We start from the raw sequence: 26,450 nt of genomic DNA, 5'->3' as shown, positions 1-26,450 counted from the left end.
AGGGCCAGAGAATGAAGCATGCAACAAGATAGCTGAAGGAACACACCCATACTCAGCAGCTGGCAGTAGTGTGATAACATGCAAAACAGCCCAGGTATGGGGAAGGACACGAAAACCCCACACATATTAGTATAACTCTTTGGTTATTAACACAAAATGGTGCAAGTGAAAAGATATCATTATTTCAGGTAAGGAAAACTGAAGAGGCTAATGAAATGTACTGCCATTATTTGGAACTTTATTTGCTAAAATAAAGTAGCAGCTTAAGTCTTTCTGGGCAGAGAGGAACCTATAGGCTTGGATTCTCCTGCTTCAACAACAAAAACCTTGCAAACCAGAAGGGAAGAATATCCCACTAATCCACTCTAGATGTTACAAACAACTACTGCAGTATAGTAACAGAGAAAAACCTAAAGTCAGAAAACTAAAGAGGATAGCGTAGGTTATAGCTCTGTTGTCTGATTTGCAGAAGCTTTTTTGTTTTACAGTAGCCATAACTAATCCAGTCAAGTCTTTGCACATGCATATTCCAGCAGTGTTTTAGACAAGACATATCAGTGCATATTAAGAGATGCAGTTCATTTTCACATGTAAATACTGAAGCAGCAAGATTAGAGCCATTAATGATTTTAAAGGTAAATATAAACAAACACTCCAATGGATTGGTTTTGGTAGTTGAAATCACTTTTATTTGCAAGGAACGTCACCCATGCTGCACAGTTTCAAATAGATCTTACCAAGGAAAGCTGAAGTTTCTCCTCCCCATGTCCTGAAGTGAACAGGACTGGCACAGAAAAAAAAAATACTCAACACACCTGGGAGGTCTAGCACCAGCATCCAATAAAGAAAAGCATTTGATTTCTATTTCAGTTCTTTCATTGGGTATTTTCCCCTTTTCAGTTTGATACCAAAAGAAAAACTGAAAAATTCAATACTAGTGAAACATTGAAATTCTAAACAAGAAAAAACCCACAGTTGCTCTTGAAACTGGGGAGGTTGCTCTTTCCAAATATCACTCTTTATGCATCTGTCTTGCAGGCGTTCCCTGGATCTCAGCTGCTGGTATTTCTTTTTCTTCCTCCTGCTTTTAGTTCTGATGTTTTGAATCTTTGCTTTCATCACTGTTGCTTATTTATTGCTTGAATGTTTCTTTGGTGTTATTTCTGACTTATATTTTAGGACACCTGTTGAAAAAGCCAAATTAAAGAAGCAGTTTAAAGTTTTCCTCTCCTAGTGCAGAGAATATTCTATTCTTATTAAGACAAGCATGACCAGCATATCTCATTTACAAATTGAGAACCACATCTTCCTAAAGCACCAAATCATCAATACATGGTATTACATCAATACATGGTATTAGAGTATATATATACACACACACACAGAATCACAGAATGACCAGGGTTGGAAGAGACCTCAAGGATCATGAGTCTCCAACCCTCTCCACCACATACTAATACTAGACCAGGCTGCCCAGAGCCCCATCCAGCCTGGCCTTGAACACCTCTAGGGATAGGGCACCCACAACCTCTCTAGGCAGCCTGTTCCAGCACCTTACCACTCTCATAGTAAAGAGCTTCCCCATGATATCCAACCTAAGTCTTCTCTCCTTCAACTGAAAACCATTTCCCCTTGTCCTGCTCTTACCTACCCTTTCAAAGAGCAGAGTTACCTACATAGATAAAGCAAACTTTACTTTGTGACAGACACAGACAGATGCAGACAAACAAATTCCTTGACTCACCTATAAAAGGCTCTCAGAAGTTACAAGTATCTAGCCAGAAATATAGGGATGTGGCCACATCCCAGGAGTCCTAGAAATCCCATTTCACTCAAAAAAGATACTAGCTATGCTCCTTACCTGAGGGATAGTAGAGGTGCCTGCAGAACCTGACATTACTCAGCACCACTCTGCTCAGTCACTGGAGCAGGATTTTCAGCAGGTGTTTCAGTCACCTTTGTCTGAGACAAAAACAAAAACATTTTTGTTATAGGTAAAGACCAAGTAAGTCCCTTCACTGTCCAATAGCAGTTTTTATTTTTTTTTCTTTTTAAGTAAGCTCTGACATGGAAAAAACCACCTTGTATGCATAGGATAGAATAATAAAGTCTCCTCACTAGGGTAAAGTCTAATTACTAACAGTTAATCTAAATCTAGTTTGTACAGTTCAAGAAATTGATCTGGAGCTTTCAAATCCATCTCCTGTCCTGGAAATGGATAGTTTCAGAAACATAGTTAGAAACAGAGCTGGAAGATAAGGTGTTTTTCTACTTCAGAAGTCTTTATTACAGTTTTTAATTGGAGTCAGACTATCTAGAAGCAACTCCTATCCCACTGCTGCTTTTTTATATAAGGTAAGCTGCTCAAACAAGTCCATAAGAAACAGGCAATTAAGCCAGCTACCTTTACTATCAACTTGCCATCAGTTTTCTGTAACATACCAACAGACTTGTCAAATCCCCCTGCCTAAATCTCTTACACTCATCCCATTAAAACTCAGCTTCTGCCACATGGCCAGGAGCATACTTACCTCTTTCCCATCCTGAGCTGGTGTATTGGATGGACGAGGCCGACGCCGGTAGTTGTATGGGCGCCTGTACCCACGGCGAAGTGGCTGCTGACTCACAGCACCGGCCTCATGCTGGTTCTCTTTGTTCTCAGCCTCTCCAGTGACCGGGGCAGGGCGTGGGCGCAGGGGCCCTCTTGAAGAGGCAGAAAAGTACATTTAAGTACAAAAGTAGCCTGAGACAGTTAAACTAACTTAATTTCAGCCCAGCAAAAACCTCACTAGCCAACTACCATCTTTTATAGTTTAGAATGCAAGCAAACAATTCCTTTGGAGTTCCGCTGTCATGCAGTTCAAGAGAAAGTCCTAGCCTGAGTGCCTCTCACTGAACTATCTCAATGCTGGAACTACATCAGCATGTTCTGCTGTCTGTTCTGCAATAAAAAGCCACCACCTGAACTGTTGGCTAAGAGAATTAAAAAAAAACAAACAAATCAGTGACCAGCCCAGCCTTACAACCAAATGCCACAGTTCCTGGGAATCCCTCTTATACTTGAGAAGGAATATCCAGGGAGGGTTCACAAGTAACCAATACAGTGTTGCCTCTCCTGACCACAAAGTATGCATCTTAAGGAGAACTGAAGGTCACTTACACTGGAAATGCAATGCTTTCTTGGATACTTCAGGAACAAAGATTACTTGATGTATTCTGTTCACAATAATGTCAGAATATGGCTAGAAGTCACTGCCTACTATCTTGTTCCCATTAGGTGGAATAATTAAACCAGTTACCCAGTACAAAAGCCTATTTAGATTTCCCAAGGAAAAAACTAACAGAAACACTAGCATCACTAGATTTAGGTATTGCTTGCAATTACACGCACTGTTAACCTAAACAGAAGCATAATTCACTCACACTGGAATGTACATAGTAAGCTCTCTCTTACGAGGACTTTCAGTAATAGTTTATACACGTCAGATTGCTACATACAGTGTCAGTATTATCCACATTCCTGCAGCCCCAGATAATGTTTGTGTTGAGGATGACTGTGCTAAGTGCTAGAAAACCTCAGAGTGGAAAAGGAAGGCTTGTAGTTGTAGACTTAGCATGCACAGAAGTGTTAAGTTTAACTCTGCATGGAACATGTTGTCATTGCAGTTAAGGACCATCTCGTTATTCCTACAATTTTCAGCTACTTCTTGCTTTTGCAAGATTCTTTTGCTCCTTCCTGCCCCCAAGTAAGCATGCAAAGAACTAGAATTGTACCCATTTAATAGTTAATCTATCCAAATTCAAAGCTGAAACCTGACCTCAGTAAGCTATATAAAAAAGGACCAGATGAGGAGGACCAAGTAAAGTATGTTGTATGGCAGACTAATGCAATTCTGCTCCTTAAGAATAGTCTCCATAAGGCATCACATTTGTCACTCATCCTTCAAGAGGAAACAATCCAATTTCTTGCGACTTATTACTTACAGGAAGTTTTAAAAAAGTGGGCAACACCTCAAAATGCATAATAGTCAGAGGGTAGGTATTTCATACACTAATATTTCTAACTATACTGAGTCACTCAATTATGGAATCATTTCCTCAACATGGAGGGCTGAAACTGGAGTGGTCATGTCAGAATTAATAATAGAAAATTAAGGACAGGAAAAATAAAAATCCTATACTAGCCAAGTTAAGGGATGACTAACACAGATGACTCAGCAAGTTACACTGACTACCCCACTGGAAAGTATTTGTGTTCATGTAAAATCCAAATAATGTATAGTTAGGTGTTTTTTTTTTTTGAAAAAAAAGAGTCCTGCTGGGTCTCCAAGAACCCCTTTAACCCAGTTCCATGGATCCCTGGGGAAAAGTAAGGATAAAGAAGCCTATTTCTCCTAAGTAGTCTCCTAATGTCCAGTTGTTTTCCACTCTGGAAATTTCCTCAGCTAGATACAGTCAGTCTATTTAGTAACATTGTAACATGTTCTCTTCTGGCTATGTGACCCACATCACTCAAGCTTACAAAAGCTTGTATTTCCCCAGCATCCTGCAGCAAGAAGTTCTAACTATATGCTTCAAGCATGACTTCTTTCAACATCTCACTTTCTTCATTTGATGTCTCCTCATAGCTTATTTCTACATCAGAATAAAATAGAAATGAAATAATGAAACTTCATCTACTCTTCTCACACCACTCACAATTCTGAAAGTCTGGGAGACAACAGTACCACAAGTCAAAGGAATAACACTTGATGAGAAGCACAAATGAGTTTCAGCTCCACCAGGCAGTAAGCCAGTTTGTTTAAAGGCCCAAATTAAATGCCTCTATGCAAATATGAAGTATGGAGAATAAGCACTCATGTTCAACAAGCCATGATCTTCATGGGGGACTTTGACTACTCTGATATGCCTTGTTGTGCTGTCCTTCCAACAGATAAGCCATCCAGGAGGTTTGGAATGCACTGATCATAGCTTTTTTCAAAGCAAGAGGAGTTAAGGAGGACAGGTGCTACATTGGATCCTGTTCTCACCAACAAGGCCTGGTGAGATACATGAAGCTCAAGGGCAGCACTGCAGTGAGATTGGAGGGAACAGCCTCAAGATGTGCCGGGGAGATTCAGGTTGGACATTAGGAAATACTACTTCTCCAAGGGAGTGGTCAGGCGCTGAGACAGGCTGCCCACAGAGGTGGAAGTCACCATCCTTGGAGGTGTTGAAGAGATGTTTAGAAGTTGTCCTGAGGGACACGGTTTAGTAGGAAATACTGATGATAGGTGGATGGTTGGACTGAATGATCCTATAAGACTTTTTGAACCCTGATGATTCTATGATTGGCGGTAGTCACAACAAAATGGTAGCATTTGAGATGATCATGGCAACAAGGAGCACACACAGTAAACTCACTATCATTCAGGAGAACAGATTTCAGGAACCTGCCTGGTAGAAAAATAGGGTATGGAGCCCTGGAAAGAAGAGAGGCCCAGAAAAGTCAGTTAATATTCAATAATCACCTCCTATAAGTTTAAGTCCAAGGCAACTAAAAAGAAGTCAGGCAAAAACACAAGAAGGTCTCACACAAACCTAAAATACAAAAAGGAAACACATGGAGACCAGAAACAAGGATGGAGGAACATAGTCATCATCTGCGCAACCAGGGATCAGATTAGAAAAGCAAAAGCCTTGAAAGAACTGAATCTGATCAGGGACATCAAGAACAACAAGAAAGGCTTTTAAGTACATCAGCGATAAAAGGAAACTAGGGAAAAAGTGGGCCCTCTTTGTAAGAAAATAGTAGTAGACCTTGTTATCTAAAATATGGAGAAGGGTGAGGTACTCCATAATTTTTTTTTTCCGCCTTAATCTTCACTGGAAAATGCTCTAGTCACACTGTCCAACTCACAGAAAACAAAGAGACTGGAGGAATTAAGAACCAGCTACTGTAGGAAGAGATCAAGTTTGAGACCATCTAAAGAACCTGATATTGCACAAGCCCACAAGACCTGATAAGATGCATTTAAGGATCTCAAGGGAACACTAGCAGATGAAGTTACTAGGAAACCCATTGTAATTCACACAATGAAGTCCCTTCCAACTCAAGCCAGAGATCATCTAGTTCCAATCTCCCTGCCACAAGTGGGATCTCCGGCCAACCTGGCCTTGAACACATCCAGGGATGGGACACCCACAACCTCTCTCAACAGCTTGTTCCAGTACCTCACCGCCCTCTCTGTGAAAGATTCCCCCTGAACATCTTATCTAAATCTCCCCCCTTAGTTTAAAATCATTCCTCCTTGCCCTATCACTATTTACTAATGTAAAAAGTCAATTTCCCTCCTGTTTAGTCTCCCTTCAGACACTGGAAGGCTGCAATGAGGTCTCCCCAGAGCCTTCTCTTCTCCAGAGTGATGAAGCCCAGCTCCGTCAGCCTGCCTTCGCCAAATCAGAGACATGGATCACTCAGTATATTTAAAAAAAACAAAAATACACAGTCACACTCAAACAGTTGCAGTCAGTAACTTGATGTCAAGGTGGAGATCAACAACAGGGCATTCCTCAGTGACTGATATCGGGACTGGCACTATTCACATCTTTGTCAGTGGTATGGACAAAGAGTTGAGTACATCCTCAGTAAGTCAGCAGATGACACCAAGGTAAGTGGTGCAGTCAACATTGGAGATAAAAAATGCCTTCCAGAGGAATGCTAACAGATTTTAAAGGTGACAACCTCATGAAGTTCAACAAGGCCATGTACAAAGTCTTGCATATTGGTTGGGGCAATCACAAACATGAATACCAACTAGATTGACAGCAGACCTGCCAAGGACTTGGGGGTGTGTATAAGAACTGTTGAATCATGGCCTGAACCTCTGATTGATCACCTGAGGCAAGCACTGAATCAGCTGCAGGAGCACAGGTAGGCAATTCACCTGTGTGACCAGAAGGGGTAAAGCCTGGTTTCACCTCTCCTAGATCCCATTTTAGGGCTCACTGCCCTGTTCTCTTTCTGGAGATCGCTTCCTTCTGAGTTTTTCCTGCAAATCCAGGACACAAGTGAGCATTTTATTTATTTCTGATTATCCCTTTCCACCATGATAATCTTTCTAGCTATACAATCTGTAGATACCAGCCTAACCACACCACTCTGCATATTTGTTGGTTATACAGGGCATTAGTGGATGAAGAGATGAATATAAGCTGACAGTATGTTTGCAGCCTAGAAAGCTAACTGCATCCTGGGTTAAATCAAAAGCAGCATGGTCATCAGGTCAAGGGAAGCGATTTTCCCACTCTGCTCTTGCAAGACCCCACTTGGAGTACTGAGCTCCTCTCTGAGACTATGAATGCTCTGAAATAAGTCTAGGGCCATGAATATTACCAGAGTGCAGGAGAACCTTTCCTGGGAAGAAGGGCTGAAGCTGAGAGAGTAGGGATTGCCTAGCCTGGAGAAGAAAAGGCTCCAGGGAGACCTGATATTCAGCTTCCAGTATCTAAAGGGTAGCTTTCAAGAAAGCTGAAGGCAAACTTATATTAGGGCATGCAGTTATAGGAAAAAAAAAAAAGGTTTTAAATCAAAGAGTAGATTTAGATTAGATCTAAGCAAAATTTTTTTTACCGTGTGGGTGGTGAGGCACTGGAACAGGTTGTCTAAAGAAGTTGTGGAAGCCCCAGCTCTGAAAATGTTCAAGAACACCAGACTGGGGCTTTGAGCTATCTGATCTAGTAGGAAGTACCTGTAAGGGATGTTAAAACTAGGCAACCTTTAAAAGGTGCCTTTCAATCCAAAGGTTTCTATGATTTTAAGATCTTCCCTCCCTTCCCCCCTCTACCTCTAAGCTTCATGGCCCTTGCTCACTCGCAATCGCAATACCTCCTACACAGCATATTACAAGGTAACTGAAATCCTACTGTGTATCTGATGTTCTGTAGGGGACAGAACAGGACTTCATTTTTCTCCTGAAAAACAGGCTCTTTTGTACATACAAATAGCACCAGTGCTTAGACCTAAGCTTGAGTGATACAACCATCTCAGTCCTGGTTACACAAGCCACTAGTTTGCAATATAACGTTAGACTATTGGCTGCAGTCTACAGGAAGTCTTACAAAGCACATTTTGCCACTGCAGACACTGGATCAACTGCCCCATGTCAAGCAGGATCTAAATATGTTGCTTGCTTGAAGTAGTATAAGAATTCAAACTGGGAAGACATGGAACTTCTCACAGCTGAGCAACATATTGAAATGAGTTGGTACAGAATACAAATAGCTTTGCACTTTCTTGACCTGTTCCTGGATATAAGTAACATACAATTAGATCAAGAACTTCTAGAACTATTTCCTTACTCCTAAGATTACACCTTCCTCCTGGTAATTTAAACACTTCCCATTCTCTCCACTATTTACACATACTCAAATGTCTGGGAATTCAGCTTTTTACTCTTCAAGGTTTTATAGACTACACTTTATTTGCAATGACGAGCAAAGAAAACAGCACAAACCTGCGATAGCGAGGACGATAAGTAGGATTCCTTTGGACTTGCTGATGAATTTGTCCTCCTTCTGTAACCCCATCCTTGATTTCTCCCTCAACACCCTAAAACCAAAATAAAGCAAACAAAATAAAAATCAGGGACACAGATGACCTTACTTCACAGGCAATATACTGACTGTAGACCTCATATTCAAGTCATTGGGCTCAGGCAAGAGTAAGCCTGTACAGAAACCCCAGCATACTAAGCCCAAAGGCATCAGATAAAGCTTTTATTTTGGCAAAGAAAAGATCAGGGGCAGAACAAGAGCTAGCTATGCTGCTCAGGTTTCTCTTTTACTATGAGAAAGCCACCTACTAGTGTCCCTTCCCTGCCTCAAGGGAAAGGTAAGGAACCTGACAGATCTCCCCAGTACATACAAAAGTAGGTTTCAAGACATGACACTGAATTGCAAAAAGGTAACTATGTAATGGAAAGGCAGCTGTTGACCTAGACACTTCTGAATTTGGAAGACTGAGAGTTACCATGCTGAGTACTGCTAGACACTACTGACTTCATTAAACAAAGTTCTCTTTCCAAGAAGACGACACACAGAGTTCAAAGACAAAAATACTGCATCATGTCAAATACTCAGCTCATATATTCACTCAATATCAGCCTTTGAGAGACCTTCCCTTCAGCTGGAAAATTGATAAAGTTGTATTACAGCATTCTCTTTTTCCAAAAGATGCCAGTGGTGTCTGATATGAGGGCACCATGCCTTACAGTTCTAGTTTTACTATTCTTTGCTCCAAAATGAAGGATTCAACAAGAGACCTGGAAACAGAATAATGTTTTCTGCAACTGATTCAGCATGTAACAAGCTATTTATTCCCAATGACTTCTGTAGTCACTTAAGAATTATTTGAAGAAAATACTTCTGAGCATTATAGTGTTTGCATTACCACTCTGTCCTGTTTATATTAAAGACACTTTGTTCCATGCAACTTGACAGTTAAATCTGACAGGAGAGGTCAATATCTGCCTCGCATAGTGAAGTGTGTGTGCTAATAACAGTCCTGAAGTCTTGGGATTTCCCTTCCATAAAGGATGTGGCTATTCAGTCTGGGAAAGCACAGATGTGGGAGACCAAAGAAAAAGCAATGCCTGAAAGCAAAAGAAGTAAAATCAAAGCAAGTATATTACTATCTCCCTTATACTATGATTCTGGGAAAGTTTCAGCATAATCACTGTTTCCCTTCTCCAGGATTTCTGACCAAACAATTGAAATTCTAGTGCTGCAATGTCAAACATACGAAAACACAAAGGCCTAAAAGGTCTTGTCTAAGGGACCAGAGTTTAACAAAGCATCAGCCAACTCAATGGTAAGAGTGCAAAGTCATGATTTCATCAAAGCTCTCTTATAGCACTGGACAATTAGCATTAAATTCACTGCTCTTTAAAAGATAGTATTGAATTCCTATGTCTTCAATAGCACAGCCCAAACACATTCCTCCCCACAGAATGCTGCACTGAAATCTCAGATAAAGAACAGTCTCTAGCTCATTTAATGACAAAAACCTTGATAAAGCTTCTACTGAAAAACAATGCAGACACTGGTTTCCCTGCTCGTCTTGAATCAAATGCTGATACGTGAGTATTTTACATGGGCTTGTTTTAAGTAGCTAGTTGAAAACATGAATTACTTAGCTCAGAAATATCAGCTATTTCCTGCATCCTCTACAGTAGCACAAAGATTCAGTTAGCACATTTGTACAGCTAATAATTTCTCAGATCTGCCAGTTTGAAGTAAAGCATGTTTCCTGAATAAAGCTGCTATGCTGCCAGAAGTCACTAAATACAGTTTAACCAGAAAACAGAAGCCAAGCTTTAAGGTTGTTTTATTATCCTGACAATAAGTTATATTTATTTACTGCAAAAAACTTCATTTGTACTATTAAAAGCACCAAACTCACAACATATACATTATCTACTACATGATGCACTTAACATTCTCCACTGAAGCCTTCCAACTCTACATACTACCTTTTAGTAATAAGATGGATGTAAAGAACTGGTCAGCTTCACTCACTTTTTCTCTGAAGACTACCAAAACAGGTAAGCATACTGTACTAAACCATGAAGACACTGAGTTTTAATCCCTCCCCTGACCAGAATGTCTTTAAGCATAAGTGTAACCACAAGGAGTTTTTTCACTTCTCTTTAATTTCATTCATTAGTTTTTAGTGAATGATCTGAAGAAATCTAACTTTCATACAGTAGTACTCATGTTTTCACATTCTCTCTATAGGAAACATTGTCAACCTTTAAAATGTTTCCCAAGAGATTTCACCTGATCCATGTATAGAACTTCTTTCGCTAGTAATGCATGCAGTTCTTAAATGAGAATATCATCAATTCAAGGTTATTTCACGATCCATTGCTTGTAATAGTATTCTGATACTGTTCATGGAAGATTGCAGCCTCTTATCTTCAGATAAAGAAATTGAAGATTCCAATACAAGAGAGCACTGCTTTCCACAGAACTCCCCAAGCAGTTCAAATAAAGATCCATTAAAGCTGGTTAAAAGTCTCAGATTGCTGAAGTTTCTCTTCACTCTTGAAATCCACACAGTATACTCAAAAATAGGTCAAGTAAGTTGTGTCTAGAAGTACAGACGCATTTGAGCTAGCAAGGCCAACAGAAGATAGCATTTAGCATACTTACCAAAGCTCACAGAGGTAAGCAAGGAGAAATAGGTCTTGCTAGGCTAGAAGAATGAACTGGAGTTGTTAAGTGACATCATTTAGAAGCTCTAGAAGGCTGGAAGTCACCTCAACATATTAAAGCTTAATGTTATTATAATCCATAAACTTGATTTATGGATTGATTTTCCCTCCCCCCCAACTCTTTTTTTCTCTTTTGTAAGCAGTACCAGCAATGTGGCAGCTGAGTTATGGAAAAGCCTTTCACCTCTGTAGCCCAGTACATCAGAAGAGCAACAGGGCTAGATACAGTGAAGTCTACTCCTTGAGGTGTGCAACAACAGTTATTCTTTAGACACAGAAGGCTGAGCATAGCATCAGTAACTTAAGTTTAAGTCTCAAAAGTAGAGTTATTTGCATCTATCTTGCAGGACTCACATAGAGAGGCACCACCTTTATTCTCTGTGAATGGCACCTTACAGCTCAGACATTGCTAACTTTTCTACCCCTTTGTAAATCAGAAGAGAAGGTAAGGAAGTCTCATTAAAATATTGAAAATTTAATTTGAAATATAGTGGAACTGCTATTGCCAAATGAAGAGTATGCTTTTTGCTGCAAGAAGCTTCCAAAAATAAATGGTAATTGCTTCAGATGATTCAGTCTACAAACAGTTGATCAAAAGCAAGCAAACAAGGCATAACAAGATTTGGGTAAGTTAAGAGTGGTTTCACTGACCTACACTAGGACAATTCAGAGACAGTCCCTGCAGAGAGCCCCTTGCTGTCCCTAAAAAGATCTCATTAGAGTGGGGCTTTGATTTGTTCAGACAGCTAATCAACAAGTTGGAAGGAAGCCCAGCAGAACTGGTCAGTCCTCACTAGCTGAGAATACAAGAATGGCCCAAAAGAACATACACAAAGTTTAGTGGGCATAACTGCAGCCAAAGAACTCGACTGAGCTCATCTCTGAGAGTGATGTATCACTCAAGCAAATCATATGCATCCAAATTTGTGATTAGACAGAATGCATTTAAGAGCATTCAAGGAACTGGCCACTATCACATTTGAAAAGTTACAGCAGTCATGGAGTTCACTTGGTTATCTGCTAAAGGCAGGCACATTAAGGGATGGTACTGTAAGATCTCCAGCATCTTTGACAGCAGAACAGAATCTACTCTTAAGCTCACAGATGACACCAAATCTAGAAGGAACAATGCACTGTTAGCACTGTTGGGCAGGCTGAACACTCAGAGGAATCTTAAACTGAAGAGGAAGAGAAACTTTGTGAGCAGTGATCATTTGCACATTTTGAAGGCCATAATTCTTCCAGAATCATGGATTGCTGAGGAAGACTAGTATGCTTCTAGTTTTTATATATAAAAATATTAATTTTTACATATAAAAAACTCTCTCAAGATTTGCAGGCCCCAGACACATAACCGTTGAGGTCTGTGCTTTGGGTACCAGTTTGAGGATTTGGATATAAGCAAGTGTAAGGAAAATAACATGGAACCATTGTTTTGCTCCCCCTCTTGCTCCATATGCCTTCAAGTATTGGGATTTAAATGTGTTATACTATCAAATGCTAGTGAGAATTTCATCTTAATGAGTTTCCATCAGATGTCCAAGAACACATCAGCACAAGAATCTTGAGATTCAATGTTCCCCATGCCTGAGACAAGCCTCACACAATCATTCTTCAGGCAAAAGGAAAAGAGCTGCTTTACATATTCACAGTACAGAGGGGTGTCAAAGCCCTCTATGCTTGCTCATTTAAAATCTGAAGGAGGACAATACAAATACTATAAACTAAAGCATTCTCTAGACAGGTGAATGAAATTTTAATCTCAGGAGAGCAAAAGGAAACAGAATTGATACTAAAACACAACTAGTTGATATTCTTCTTTTTTAGTTTGTTAGCTCATCATCAAAACTTAGTTCTCTGCTGCGTGGAATGAAAGTGTAAGCTGCAAACTATCACTACAAAGACACACTCAGTAATAAAGTATCAGTTGCCATCACCAACTTCTATCAGTCTACAGGGCTTCATTCAAAGAACACCTTTCACATATTTAAAGTTTGGTGGTATCTAACAGCATTAAAAGAAAATACTTCAATAGACAAGCATCAACAGCTAGACTATAAGGAAGGATGCCTCCATGCTGGCAACTGCAGAACAAGATGGAGAGGTATGCTGCTTGGGTAAAGCAAAGCTTTCATACTAGAACACCACACTCCTGTAAATGATGATCAGACTCAACTGTTAAGAAAAAAAATGATACTGTCAAGCCTGCACTATGTTCAAGTCATTGGATTGCTCCAGGCACCAGTGCAACAAAAGCACAAAACAGATAATGGTAACTGTCAGAACTACGGCCACACATCACTTAGTTGACCTCCCCTCTGCAAAATCTTGAGGGAAAGTCTTCCAAACCTATGCACAACTGTTTAGAACATGTTTAGATGGTCAGTTTGAAGAAAAATGCATTTTTATACTGCACTGCTGCAGACAAAGTTCCATTAAGGGATGCTACCTGAGAGTAGCAATTAGTTTATTAAACTGTGCCAGACAAAAACCAATGAGCTTTTAAAGAAAAAACTTCCTCCATCAACCTTCACAAGTGATTATTACACTGCTTACTTAGGTCAGTATAAATACTTCCTATTGCTTCATCTATAGGGCATTGTTAACTGCCTAGGTATCTTATTTCTCCACAAGCAGATATCCCAACACCCAGAAAGATACTTAAGACTGTTCTGGAATGGGATGAAAAGAAAGAGCCCACCAGACACCCAATAACAGAGCTATCACCAACAACATCAGTAATGTGCTGCAAAAAGCCAGAATATTACTAAAGAACACTCACAACTTAATTAACATGAGTTGCACCTGTAGCTCCCTCTCTTGAGAAAACTAGAATTACTGTGGAGGTAGGATGACCACTGTTGAAAAAATATATATAAAACTAAAAGTTAAACTTACACTTCGAGGTGGTCCACGGCGTCTGCCAAAATAGCCACGTCGATAGCGGCGGCGGTCTGCAGCATAGCGGCTGCCTTCTACAGGGACTCCATCTGGCCCAGTGACATTAGCTGCTTCTGCACCCTGGAAGTGAAAAAAAAAGAATGTAAGCCACATGTATGCAAGAGAAGAGCCAGGTATAGCAAGAAGGGGAAGGAAGATAAAACATGAAGTTTGTATGCATAATGTCACTTCCTAGCTGTACAGATTTCTTCCTCAGAGGTAGTGCAAAAGCAGGCCTGTTATTCATAATCCTGGTGTTATGGAGTGAGAATGTGAGTGTCACCCACCCCAGGGATTAATACATTAAAAAGACTAGATACACAGCAAAACTTGTGTTACTTCTCAGAAGAATACTGAGAACTCTGTTGGATCACACCTCTTTGCCACAGTAATCTCACCTTCTCTCCCTCGACCACATCAAATTCTACAGTCTCTCCATCACCAACACTGCGCAGATACTTCCGTGGGTTGTTCTTCTTTATAGCAGTCTTTAAATAAAGATACAGAAAGATGCATTAGTTCAATTCCTGCCCTCAAAGCCTCACAGATGAGGAAAGAACAGTCTGTCTGCTATAGTCTCAAATTCACATACCAGATGATCAGCCACAATACCAGAATATATAAAAATACATAGATCTCTTTGCACAGGATCTCCTTATTGAATCAGAATTTACCCCTTCAATTCTCACGAGCTTACAAAACAGCTGTTGTCCCAAGATGCTTTTTCTCAAGCCTACTGCATGAGGACCATTCTGCATGAATTTTCTATTTGCTGCATGCTCTACCAAGACAGCAACTGCAGCAACCATTAGGAGACACACTGAACACTAAAGAGCTTAAAAGTCAAGAGCATTTTGGAGGAGGTGACATCAACAAAAAGGTATTTTGGCAATCTATGGTAACTAAAGAATTACTGTAACTCTGAAGTAACAAATAAAAATTTTACCTAAGCACTGTAAGGAAGACCCCAGAAAGTTAAGTGAGTCCCTATTGAACACAGGGAAACAGTACCAGAACAGATCATCTCAGACATCTCCTTCAGACAAACACAAAAACGCTATTAATGTCATTGTTTAGACCCACTTGGTATTACCCTCAATCTCTAAACTCACAGAAACATTTGGGCTGTTCCACTGTTGATAGGCTGAAAATCATTCTAGTGTGCTTTCCAGTTAGAGGCATGCTTCCAGGATTCCTAAAATGCATTAAGCAAGGCAAAGCAAGGCAAGGCTACTGTCAGCTCATTAAGTAAGGGTTTATAGACTTAGAGACTGAAGAACACTAAACACCACATACTGAAGATGCCAATATTCTGAAAAAAATAAAATACTGAGCCAGTATTTTATTTTTTACTGAAGTACTCTTCAATTAAAGACCAATATACTTCAAGTTTCCTGATACAGGTGTCTTGTTAGCATAAATGAGTTAGGTACAGATCTAATACTTAGAAGTACACAAATCCCACTTAAGAAATGGGGTACAAGGCAAAAAAAACAGAGTCACCAGCAGTTTACAAAAAACAGGCCAAATGAAGAACAGCTAAGCTGTTGCCAGTGCATGGCAACTATAGTCATTCTATCAGTGAGAAATATTTTAGGTTATTGAAGTACCAAATGAAAAATTCTAGCCAGTTTAAAGTTCAGCTTGACCAGTTTAGAAAGGACATGTCTATTTGTTGATGGAAAAAACAGCCCCCTTCCTTTCAGGCAATAGGCCTGCATGTCCTTGTAGCACTGCAGCTGCACATCTAGACAGTTATTCTCTGTACCCCACAGTGTCCCTGAAGAACGTGAGAGCAGAGACAGTATTGATACCAAAGCAAAAAACAATCCAAGAATTTTTCTGATACAGGAACAGAATGAACTGCTCAAGTACATTCTTTTGGGAAACACCATACCAGGCAGACTCCCACCATCCAGCACAGACAACTTGGCTTTCCTGCTGATGTATTTGTAACAGTCCATTACTAAAACCATCTGGAAGTGCTAGCTTTTCAAAACAAGAAGTAATAATACTAAAAATTATTTTACTGTAGATTAAGGGTTTAATTATTTCACTTGTATTGAAATAATTGGCATGACCTCAGCAGACTTGTGCTCGGCATGACATGTCAACAAGTTGTATTTTCAAGTCCTCTTTTTTGCAGAGGGGGAGGAGAACTAAAAAGAACCCTTTTCAGCAAAGGGCATAATTAAGATTAATAAAGCTACTCAAACTTTCAAGAAAAGTAATGGAAGATAAATTCAACAGGACTTCACAACTGCTATTTCAGACTTACCATAGAGACTTCAGAACTTAGATTTGCAACTGAATAGAAGATAGAAGCTACTACTTGGTAGACTGGAGTTATTTTATGAAGACAACCAGGAATAATTCTGAGTACATTCTAGAATTCAGATCAGAAACTGTATGACTTCACTACTGCTACATAAGCAATAGGTAAACATTGAAGAAATAAGAGGCCTGAACTTTAAGCTTGGTGAAAAGACTTTCACTCCATATACCCAGAGAGGAGAAAATACTGTTCTCCCTGCTGCTGTTCATCACCATCCTGCAGGCTTCAGGGCCTTTGATTCAAGGGACAGATGTTTTGTATTAACACAGACAGCACTAAACAATAAGCTAAGGTCTTTTCCAAAGGGACACTGATGAACAGAAGGCTATGACAGACTTCAGAGTTAGTTCACTACTCTGTTTGGAAAAGTTCTTTCCATACACAATATCACATCATGTTTACAGCCAGCACTGTCACAATGAAAGCCATGATCTGCCACACCAGTTACTGATACATCTATATTAGGCTGCACTATAATGTAAGAGAAACACAGATCAGTTCAGACAAGAAAGAGAGAGCCATTCATCTCATCCACTGCACTAGCTTCCTCTTCACTGCCTCCTGATTCCAACTCTCTTATTAAGTTTAACTTCTCTGGCTGTGCATACTTTTAATAGGGTTAAACTGCAAGGTACCCCAACACACTCCACCTAGACAGCACCCCACATGAACCAACTGCACAAAGATGCAAGCAAGACAAAGCCAGGTAAGACTCTCCCTTCACCATACTACTGTTTGGGTCCTCTGCAAGACAAAGGGTTAATTCAAAGCAAGCCATGCATGTTCTAAAGCGAAAAGCATTTTAATCTGTGCTCAGTTTATAGATAGCATCCAATAGCCATACACTGAGAATTAACCCCCTATCCTGATCATGAGACCAGGCTGTTCCCTCCTGTGTGTGTGTGTACACATGGGTAGTGGAGGGGGGTGGTCTCTGTTCAACTAGGTCAACCTTATTCTTAAAGGATTAGCTTAGTGTAATCCAGCCCATCCCAGGCTGGGTGCAGGGGAAGTGGAGGAGGAGCTGCACATCCACTAACCACTAAAGACAGTGAGCTCCCAGCAGGCTTTTTGCAGGGGACTCCTTCTTCCTCACAGCCCAACAGATCCAGCTCCCCCACGTAAGAAGGGCTCTCCAGCACTGAGCAGTGGCCATAAGGTCCCAGGAACAAGGATCTCCTTCCAACAAATTATGGGAGGAGAAGGAAGACAGATCACCCTTTTACACCCTCACTTTCTGCTGCTGCGTACTAAAACAACTCAAAACTGAGAAGCTTCAGAATATCTGACTGCAGCTGAAGCAGGCTGCACTTGGAGAACATACTCTGTCATGCAGAGTCCACAGACAAATTAGTATGCAAGTTCACATTGGATATATGTGGTATTTCTAAAACATCAAGCCAGTTTTGCTTTAGTGTTTGTGCCTAGAGCATCTCATCTCCTGTGATGTAAAAAATAAAATAAAATCAGAGTTCCACCACCAGTTTACAAACAGTTAAATAATCATCTCCACAAATGATAAAACAGCAGAGACAGCTTGCTGCTGGCCTTCATTGTTTTGAAGCCTTCACAGGCAGTCTTCCCACAGAAAATGATGCTCTATGTAATTTTTGTCATCAGAAGGACAGCTGGATATCTTCACGCAGATCTCAAGGACACCTTGTTTTCAAGGCAGTTTTACAATGTTGCCTGTGCAAAATATGTTTTGCTACAAGAACCTGTGTATCTTTTTACACTGCCACTGTGCTGCTAATACAGATCTGAATCAGCATGCACAGAGCACATGGTCATTAAAGGAGGGCGGCTGTTAGAGATTTGTTTATGAATTAAGACCTCTTGAGAAATTCATATATGCATTGAGAGCTCTCACTACTATTCCACTAACTGAACTAGGAATGAGTACTGAGAAAATGGGCTGACACCACCTTCACTTGTCCCAGGCACTAGTCTTACTCGGTTTCATCCATTTTAGGAATAATGAGTCTAAACCCCTTGACTCAGAGAAACAGTTATGATGTTTAGTTTGTGGCTTCATGACTAACTTGACATTCAGCAGCAACTTCAACTAAACATGCATATACCCTCTTCCCTCGGTGACCAACTCTGAGGGCAATTTCACCAGCTATATTTCATGAAGATACTGTTGCTTTTATGCTACAGAGGAATCTCACGATTTTAACTATCACATGGCCAGCAGACCTTTCATACGAGACAAGCTCCAAGTGCAGTATTTCATTTGTTGTTAAAGATTCAGATGATGCAAAAGCAGATCTAAGCCAGCCAATCAGTTAGCATCAGAATGCAGACAGCATCCTCTGCCTTCCCACAAGTTGTCTGCGACCCAAGACTCATGATATAAACTTAGAACAGCCTACTGACAGTTCATAGAAGGTTAGCCAGTGGCGGGCTGATTGGCAGCCTCCCCCTCTCTCCCTCCTTGGGCACACTCAGCACACAGCCTTCCACCCCTTTTTCCTCAAGAACAGCTGCCTCATGCAGCAACAGCTGATGGCAACCCAACCTGGTCAAAAGCCAGGCCAGATCACTTTCTCTCCAATACCAGGGAGGGCAGACAGAACAGACCCACAGATTAAGATGGTGGAAAGAAACAAGGCGCAAGAGGAAAGTGACAAAGTAGTGGAAAAGAGGAGAAGACAGGTAAACAGAGGAGTCATCTCCTCTGGGTGTGGGTGGAACTTTAATGCTCAAATTAAGGCAGACGCAAGACAGCATGAAGGTTTGCAGTACCTACTCCTTCAAATATTACTTTGAGAGAGAAAGAAAACATACCCTTGTATTCCTTCCTGAAACACATGTATGCCAACTTGAGGTATTTGAAGTAAATGTTCTAAGCAGCCACCAAGGTAAACTGACCCCAATGACCCAGCTGTTCTAGAAGTTACACTAGAAACCTATTGAAGGCAACGACAATGCTTATCTCTAACTACAAATACCACACTCTTACCTGATGAACAAACACATCTTCTTTGGTATCATTTCTGCAAAAAGAAATGAAAAAGTCATAAGAGTTCAGACTAACAGACTTAAATAGAGATCTCTGACTTCACAAGTAAGGCCTCCCTTCCCCCAGCTCATCACACATCGCCTGGATTCCACACATTCTGCATTAGGCTACGCTATCAAGATGCTGGTCTGATTTTTCCAGGATCCTACCTTTAATAGCAGTAAAGACTTCCCATTCTTCAGAGAAATGGGGGAACATGAGGGAGGTGCCCCATAATTCATAGGGAAGTGTTTTGTGTTGAAACAAAACACTGAATAAGTAATGACTGGACTACTTGCCTTTCACTATTCCACTACCCCACCTCCCAGAACTTCCACAGTGCCTGCAACCTGATCTGTTATCCCAGAGGTCAAGCAACACTACCAACAGGACTGGCCACAGCTGTTGACAGCTCTCCTTTCAGTGAAGCTTAAAGCAACCCTGCACAAGGTGCTAAGAGCATCTACTGGAGGGAGAACCAGAAAACAACTCATATGATTGTTTAGATTACACCAGCCAGTTCAGGCTCCCACATGTAAGACCTGAAGATGTATCAGTTCTGTGTCCTCACACAACAGGAATAACCTAGATTCTACAGTCTAGTCTGTTCACTCAATTCTCTGCAGAAGGAGCAAGTACATCCTTCACAAAGGCTTTGTGAAGATAATATCATTCTAACCTTCCCGTGCTTAGAATAAGTGACTTCAGCTTTGTGAGACAGTTATTATACTACATCCAGCAGAAGGGTCTCCCCTTCTGAAGTGCTCTGAAAGACTTGATTGAGAAAAGTATTTCTCAATTCAAGCTTTTCTTCTATCTTACATTGCACCAGATAGCAGTTGCCAGATACAGGGCTATAATAAAGTGAGCTTCAGATCCACAGAACAGGACTCTTCTATCCTATTCTAGTGTTCAACTAACCTAAATCTGCATAACAATTCAGGGACTTGCAGGATAAAGAGTATGTATCTTGTAAGACATATGATCTACTGGCTGGTAACCAGCAGGGGGTTGGAACTTCAACATCTGTAAGGTCACTTCCAAGCAGTTCCACGAGTCTAAGTGTTCACTATGCAGGAAACATTTCTCATAAATCATACATCTAAGCACCTCAACAGATATTCAAATCTTAAGAGTCAGAATTCCCTGCTGTTAATGCATCTGAAGTTGGAGGCGTGACAAACACCTCTTACAGCTAGACATCACTGGTGCCACTCAGATGTTCATTTATGTTTAGAGAGGAAAAAAAAGATCTGCAAACTCAGGCCTAAAATATTCTCAGTTACACGATATTGAAAGAAATATCAGACGCACTTAGTTATTTTGACTAATATTATAGAATCACCAAGGTTGGAAGAGACCCACAAGATCACCCATCAACAGTTCTCACTAAACCATGTCCCTCATCACAATGTCCAAATGTTCCTTGAACACCTCCAGGGTTGGTGACTCCACCACCTCCCTGGGCAGCTCATTCCAGTAGCTGGCCACTCTTTCAGAGTGGTAGTATTTCCTAATATCTTAACACACTAGATTTTTAGCAAGATGTATTCCCTCTCATCTTCCAGCCTTCCTCACATCTTAAAAAAAAAAAAGAAAGCTACATAGTCACAAAAGATAATACAGCTCATTAGAATTGTGACATGAGTAAACAGAAGAAGCAATTAATAGACAAATTTGTACTGAATTTAACACTATTTTCATCCCACATGTACCACTGAGCAGAGATTCACCTCAGAGGAAATCCAAGTTTACTGAATGCCTGGCCACTGAGTGCGCAAGCTTGCAGTCAAGCTCCTTGGGTCACTGTTCGAATGACTAACACAAGGTATATTATCCATACCATGAGTCCTTCTACAGTATATGCATGACTATCAATTTAAACATACCTGTTGATAAAGCCGTATCCATTTCTGACATTGAACCACTTGACCGTGCCAAGAACTTTTGTTGCTGGAAAAAAAAAAGCAGTTCAAATTATAATAATAATCAATAATAATACAAAAGTGTCACAAAAATGCTTTTAGATCTGCATGTGATTTCTCAGACCAGACCTGGTCTCCTTCCTTAATGCTAAAGATGTACCTTCATCTCCATTTCAGTTTGTACTAATGCAGTAGCAGGAAACATTGCTTCCACTTGCTGCATGGTAGCTTCCACTATCTACAATCAAGTCCACCCCTATTTTCAGAGTTGGCCATTCATTTTCCTCCTCTATTTTATTTCTTGCTCCAGAAAGAAGAAACAAACCTTTAAACCTCTGGTGACTGCCAGTCACTAGTTCTATTTGGCTTAGTAGCTGTATGTTTCATATCTAGCAGAAAGCAGCTGTTTAGAAGTGCTCTTTCACTCAAACATCCTCCTTTTTTCTTCCTTGGAAACCTGAACTGGCTGAAGAAGCAGTATGGCAAACATCATCCAACAATCTCATGTGAGAAGGGCAGCACATGTTTATTTTTATGTATGAGCTCTCTCTTGCACTGTAAACCCCACTCTAAACAAAAACCCAACATTTGTTTTCTGTTTATATTCCTTACTCCAGAGCTCCTCCATGAAGTATCAGCTGTAAACTGACCACCCTGAAGCTCCTAGAAAGAAGACAACTTCTTGTCTCACAACACCAAACTGGCATCTCATGTAGAAATCATATGGTAGTGTCTTAAAGGATCTGGTGGAACTTGTTCCACCAACATGTAGGTAATGTGTGGGAGGGACTCGGTTGTGATGGAGGTAGTTCAATCTCTCCTTTCTTGTCAGCAACTGGGCGGGGACTACAAGATTTTCCCTTTCCAAACCTGCAGGAAAGCGAGAATTTGGGAGGGGATCTATAAATGTTATTTACTACACAGCACTGCCACACAGTTGCAGTATGTAATATACTGTGTCAAACAGTCACACCATGTAATTTGAATAGTAGACACCTGTAAAGGATCTAGTCAGACAAATGCCAACTTCCTAGAAAAAAAAATCTCAGGAAAAAAAATAAGTAACAAGTAAAGTGGAAAAGCCTTCAAAGGACAATCTCCAGTTCAAAAGCTGAAGGCAGCCTGCTTGAGGCAAAAAGAAAACATCCTGGAAACAATTACCTCCTTCTGTATTCTTCCCTAAACATTCACAAGGCAACGGCATGGCTAAACAGACCTCTGGTCCTACACAGTCTTGACACTGACATATGTTCACACCTTCCAGACAGACAAAGAGTGACCTCATCCTCCAGACACACAGCTACAACAGAAGTGTTTGCTGGTAGCAGTCCACTGTTACACTGTTGTTGAGGTCTAATGGAAGTAGTAACAGTGCTTTATCATTGCACTTAAGTGAAGGTTGTGGCAAGTGTTTATATTCAGAAAAAGCAAAATCCTGGAAGACTGTGATAGTTACTAGAGGAAAAAGGCTGTATCTAGTACAGCATCCATTCCTAGCTTTTCCCCTTGTTTTCAAGAGGAGGAAAGTCCCCAAGTTTTCCTACCCAGCATTGACTGAAGGACAACAGTTACTACTCTTATAGTAATGCTTCTAGGTTTAGTGTCATCAGGTCATATCTAGGTCCAGATACTTACTGATATTATGAAGGTACACAACATAGGCAAGAGTTCACTGCACTGAGCAAGTCAACAGGGGAAAGTGGAGGAGAAGACAATAAGGCAATCTGTGGTATTAGCCTATTATTTTTTTCTCTTCTCTCAAAATAGCCATGAATATGTTGGCCTACTTCAATCAGATCAGGAAGAGGATGAGAAGCCTGACGATCTTATGAAAACTCTCAGAGGAGCCAGAAAACTAGCAGAAGGACAGGTAGTCAAAACTTATCGTACATGGCCAGCTGGCTGCTGATAAATAGAGGTCTGCACACAGTTTCAGAGCTAGGTAGAACAACACTCTTCCTTTTGCACAAACTGTCATAGACTGTAGGAAACCTCCAGCACATTCCTAAGATGCGTACTACTGAAGCAGTATTCCCCACCTGCATTAGTGTAACAATGTCCCCTTAAGCATCACCACGAGGGTAAGAACATTAGACGTCAGTATTATGTTTGATCTCCATGTGACCACAGCACGGCTGTTGTTAAGCCTGAGTTGTCATAGTGGAGAGATCAGGCAGGTAGAAGGACAAGCCCAAAGGAAGCCATAACCAGTCTTACTGACAATTCAAAGAAAGCAGTTAATGTGATGAGTCTTATCCCATTGGCAAGCAAAAGCTCACATATTTCCTACAAAATGCTGTGCACGTATCAGGGAAACCATCAGTCACTCCTATCCACAATTAAATAACCTTGTTTTTCTTAATTCAGCAATGAAAAGCACATGAAAGCTGTTTTGTCCTCATACCTAGAAGTTAGACACTCAGATACACCTGGAAAGCCTCAAACCTTGCTTCTAACATGATCTTTTTAAGAGGAGATTTAGTTGTACTGTACCATAAGATCAATTACAAGACTACTACATACTTTCAAGCCCTTTTTTAATTGCATCATTTCCTCACATCTGAGGAGAAAGCTTGCCTAACATTAAGGCCTGTCTGCAGAAGCATCACCATGGTGGGTTATTCTTCCTACTAGACCAGGAAAAGACCAGGGAGCCTTCACTCCCTCTTTGCCCCCTCCAGGAAATGGCAGGAGAGAAGGTAGGAAGTAGGGCTTGACCTGCATGAAAGCATTAGGAAGAACATACCACTAGTTTACTTTGCTAGGCTCCTTTCCACAGCAGTTCCATTGAGGTCTCTACCTGCTCCTTTATCTGTTGCACTAAGATTTCAATCCTTCTAAAGAGAAGATGCTGTCTTTCCTCAGTGAAACTCAGGGCTCTGCGTTAAAAGTAAGCCTTATTTTTGTCTTGCTAACCTCTTAACTTAGAGTGGTTATTAATAGTAGATTATAAGATAAATAGGTAATGAACAGTAGCCTGCTTCCACTAGAGCAGCTTCAACGCAGACTTATACCCAGACCATTTCAACAGGTTGGCCCTGTTTAGCTACAGTTTAAACAGAAAAAAAAAAAAAACAACACACCACACTAGGCACATCCAGGGCTTGAGTACTGAGATAGCAATTCAGCACTTCACTTTTACTACTGTAAAAGAAATAGTTAAAAAAAAAAAGAGATCCGAGAGACATTATTGAAGCAGTTGATGTCCTTTAAGAGTAAAGAAGTTCTGCCAAGACTTCAGAGATCCGGGCTCACGGTCATCCACGCGTTCTGCCAGCAGCCGATTCCGGCACTAGGCTCGCAGCCCCACGCCCTCCCGGTACAGCTCCGGGCGGGGCCGGGACGCTCAGCCCGCACAACCGCGGGCTCTCCGACAGCGCGGAACGGGCACGCAGCAGGTGCCGGCAAGCCTGCCCCGCCGCCAGCGGCTCGCCAACATGGCTGCGCTCGCTTTCCCCGCTGCCCACGCAGCCCCCGCCCGACTCCCCGCGACACGGGGCCTCGTAGAATCGCAACGGGAAGCCGCGCCCCAGCTCCGCGCGCCACCGGCGGCGCCGCCCAACTTCGCGCCGAGTTGCGTGCGAGCCGGGCCCCGCTCCTCTGACGGCTCACCCCGACGTCGTCGCCGCCGCCACCCCGCGCGCAGCCTGACTCACGGCAGCGAGGAACGGGGGGAGGAGCGGGGTGCCCGCAAGCGGGCGGCGGCTCCGCCCGGCCCGGAGCGCGGCGTGCGCTCGCCGTCAACCCTCCTCCCGCAGCGGGGCGAGCGCGAAGCCGCCACGCGATACCGTCCTACCCGCCCAGCACCCACCGAGCACTTTCTTCTCCGTCTCCCCTGAGGCGGCGGCGGCGGTAGCGGCCGCGGAGCCGGACGCGGCGGGTGCCACCTCGCCGCCCGATGCTCCCGGCGCGGCGCCGCTGACGGGGCTCTTGGGCTTGACGTCCGGAGGGGCGGCGGCAGGGGGCGGCGGTGGCGCGGGGGCAGCTGCGGCGGGCGCCGTGCCGCTAGCGGTGCTGGTCTCCGCCGCCTCGCTCATACTGGTTGGCAGCAGGACGGGTGCGCGGCGCTGAGCAGCTGTTCCTCGGGCCCGCGCTGGGTCTTACTGCCCCTAAAATGGCCCCGCCGAAGTTTTAACACAGTCAGCGGGGGCCGGCGCCGGGACTTGCGCCGCCTCATTAGCATTTAAAGGGGCCGCACCGTGGTCGCGGCTGGACCGAGTGAGCGGGGGACGGCGTGGGGATCGGCCCCGGTGAGGTGAGGGGCGCGCACGGGCGCCGTACGCGCGTGAGTGTGGCCGTACGGTGTACAGGTGGCCGTGTTTGCACGCACGAGTGCGGCTGTGGGTCCGCGAGCGTGTGCGGGTGGAGCTGAGCTGAGCGCGTGTATGCCCGTCCGTATCTCTGGGTACCCGCAAGAATCCCTCTGTGCGTGGGGTTGTGCATGGGTACGTACGCACACACGGCTGCAGTCGAGAGTCCGAGTAGACGCGTGGCCGTGCGTTGCTGCTTGCTCCCACGCGTGTGCAGACAAACCCGCGGCGGTGCCTGTGAACACGGCTGCGCGCGTCTGCCCCGTGCCCGGCATGGCACAACGGCTCGTTTCGGACGGGAGTTCGTCTACTCTCCGTTGGAGACAAACTTCTCGACGAGGTGAGCCTAGGTGTGCGTGCGCGTTGGTTTTGTTGCCCCTGTTTCTTTCCATGCTGCTATTTCCTTACCCATGGTGTAATTTGCAACCACTCGAACTTATTTTCATCCCACTGCTGCCTCTTTCCCTTGCAGTTGTGCTTGTAGCTCTCTCACCTTCCTTCCTGCCTTGACTTCTTTTCCTGCTCCTCCCAGTTTCTCAACAGCCTCCCTAAGTGGCCTTTTGATGATGTTTCTGCTCTCTCTTTTGCAGTATGCTACATAGCCATTGTTCGTTATACTGTCTGCCTTGAGTGTTTCGTTCCCTACAAGATAGGGAACATTTGTTCATGTATCATGCACCT

General features: G+C 42.3%; 1 protein-coding gene across 1 annotated transcript; it reads right to left on the bottom strand.

Annotated features, from left to right (window-relative positions):
• Window positions 1-666: 666 nt before the first annotated feature.
• Window positions 667-25,579, bottom strand: YBX3 (Y-box binding protein 3). The gene is made up of 9 exons (XM_031610099.2): window positions 25,271-25,579; window positions 21,424-21,487; window positions 19,496-19,529; window positions 14,594-14,683; window positions 14,154-14,276; window positions 8,496-8,590; window positions 2,532-2,703; window positions 1,862-1,962; window positions 667-1,184 (listed from the first exon to the last, which is right to left on the bottom strand). The coding sequence occupies exons 1-8, from the start codon at window positions 25,494-25,496 to the stop codon at window positions 1,897-1,899; spliced, it is 870 nt and encodes a 289-aa protein (XP_031465959.1). The 5' UTR covers window positions 25,497-25,579; the 3' UTR covers window positions 667-1,184; window positions 1,862-1,896.
• Between the last annotated feature and the right edge of the window lie 871 nt (window positions 25,580-26,450).

The sequence above is a fragment of the Phasianus colchicus genome, chromosome 1, assembly GCF_987193195.1.
Source record: "Phasianus colchicus chromosome 1, bPhaCol1.hap1.1, whole genome shotgun sequence".
NCBI lineage: Eukaryota > Metazoa > Chordata > Aves > Galliformes > Phasianidae > Phasianus > Phasianus colchicus.
This window is presented reverse-complemented; position numbering and strand designations above follow the sequence as displayed.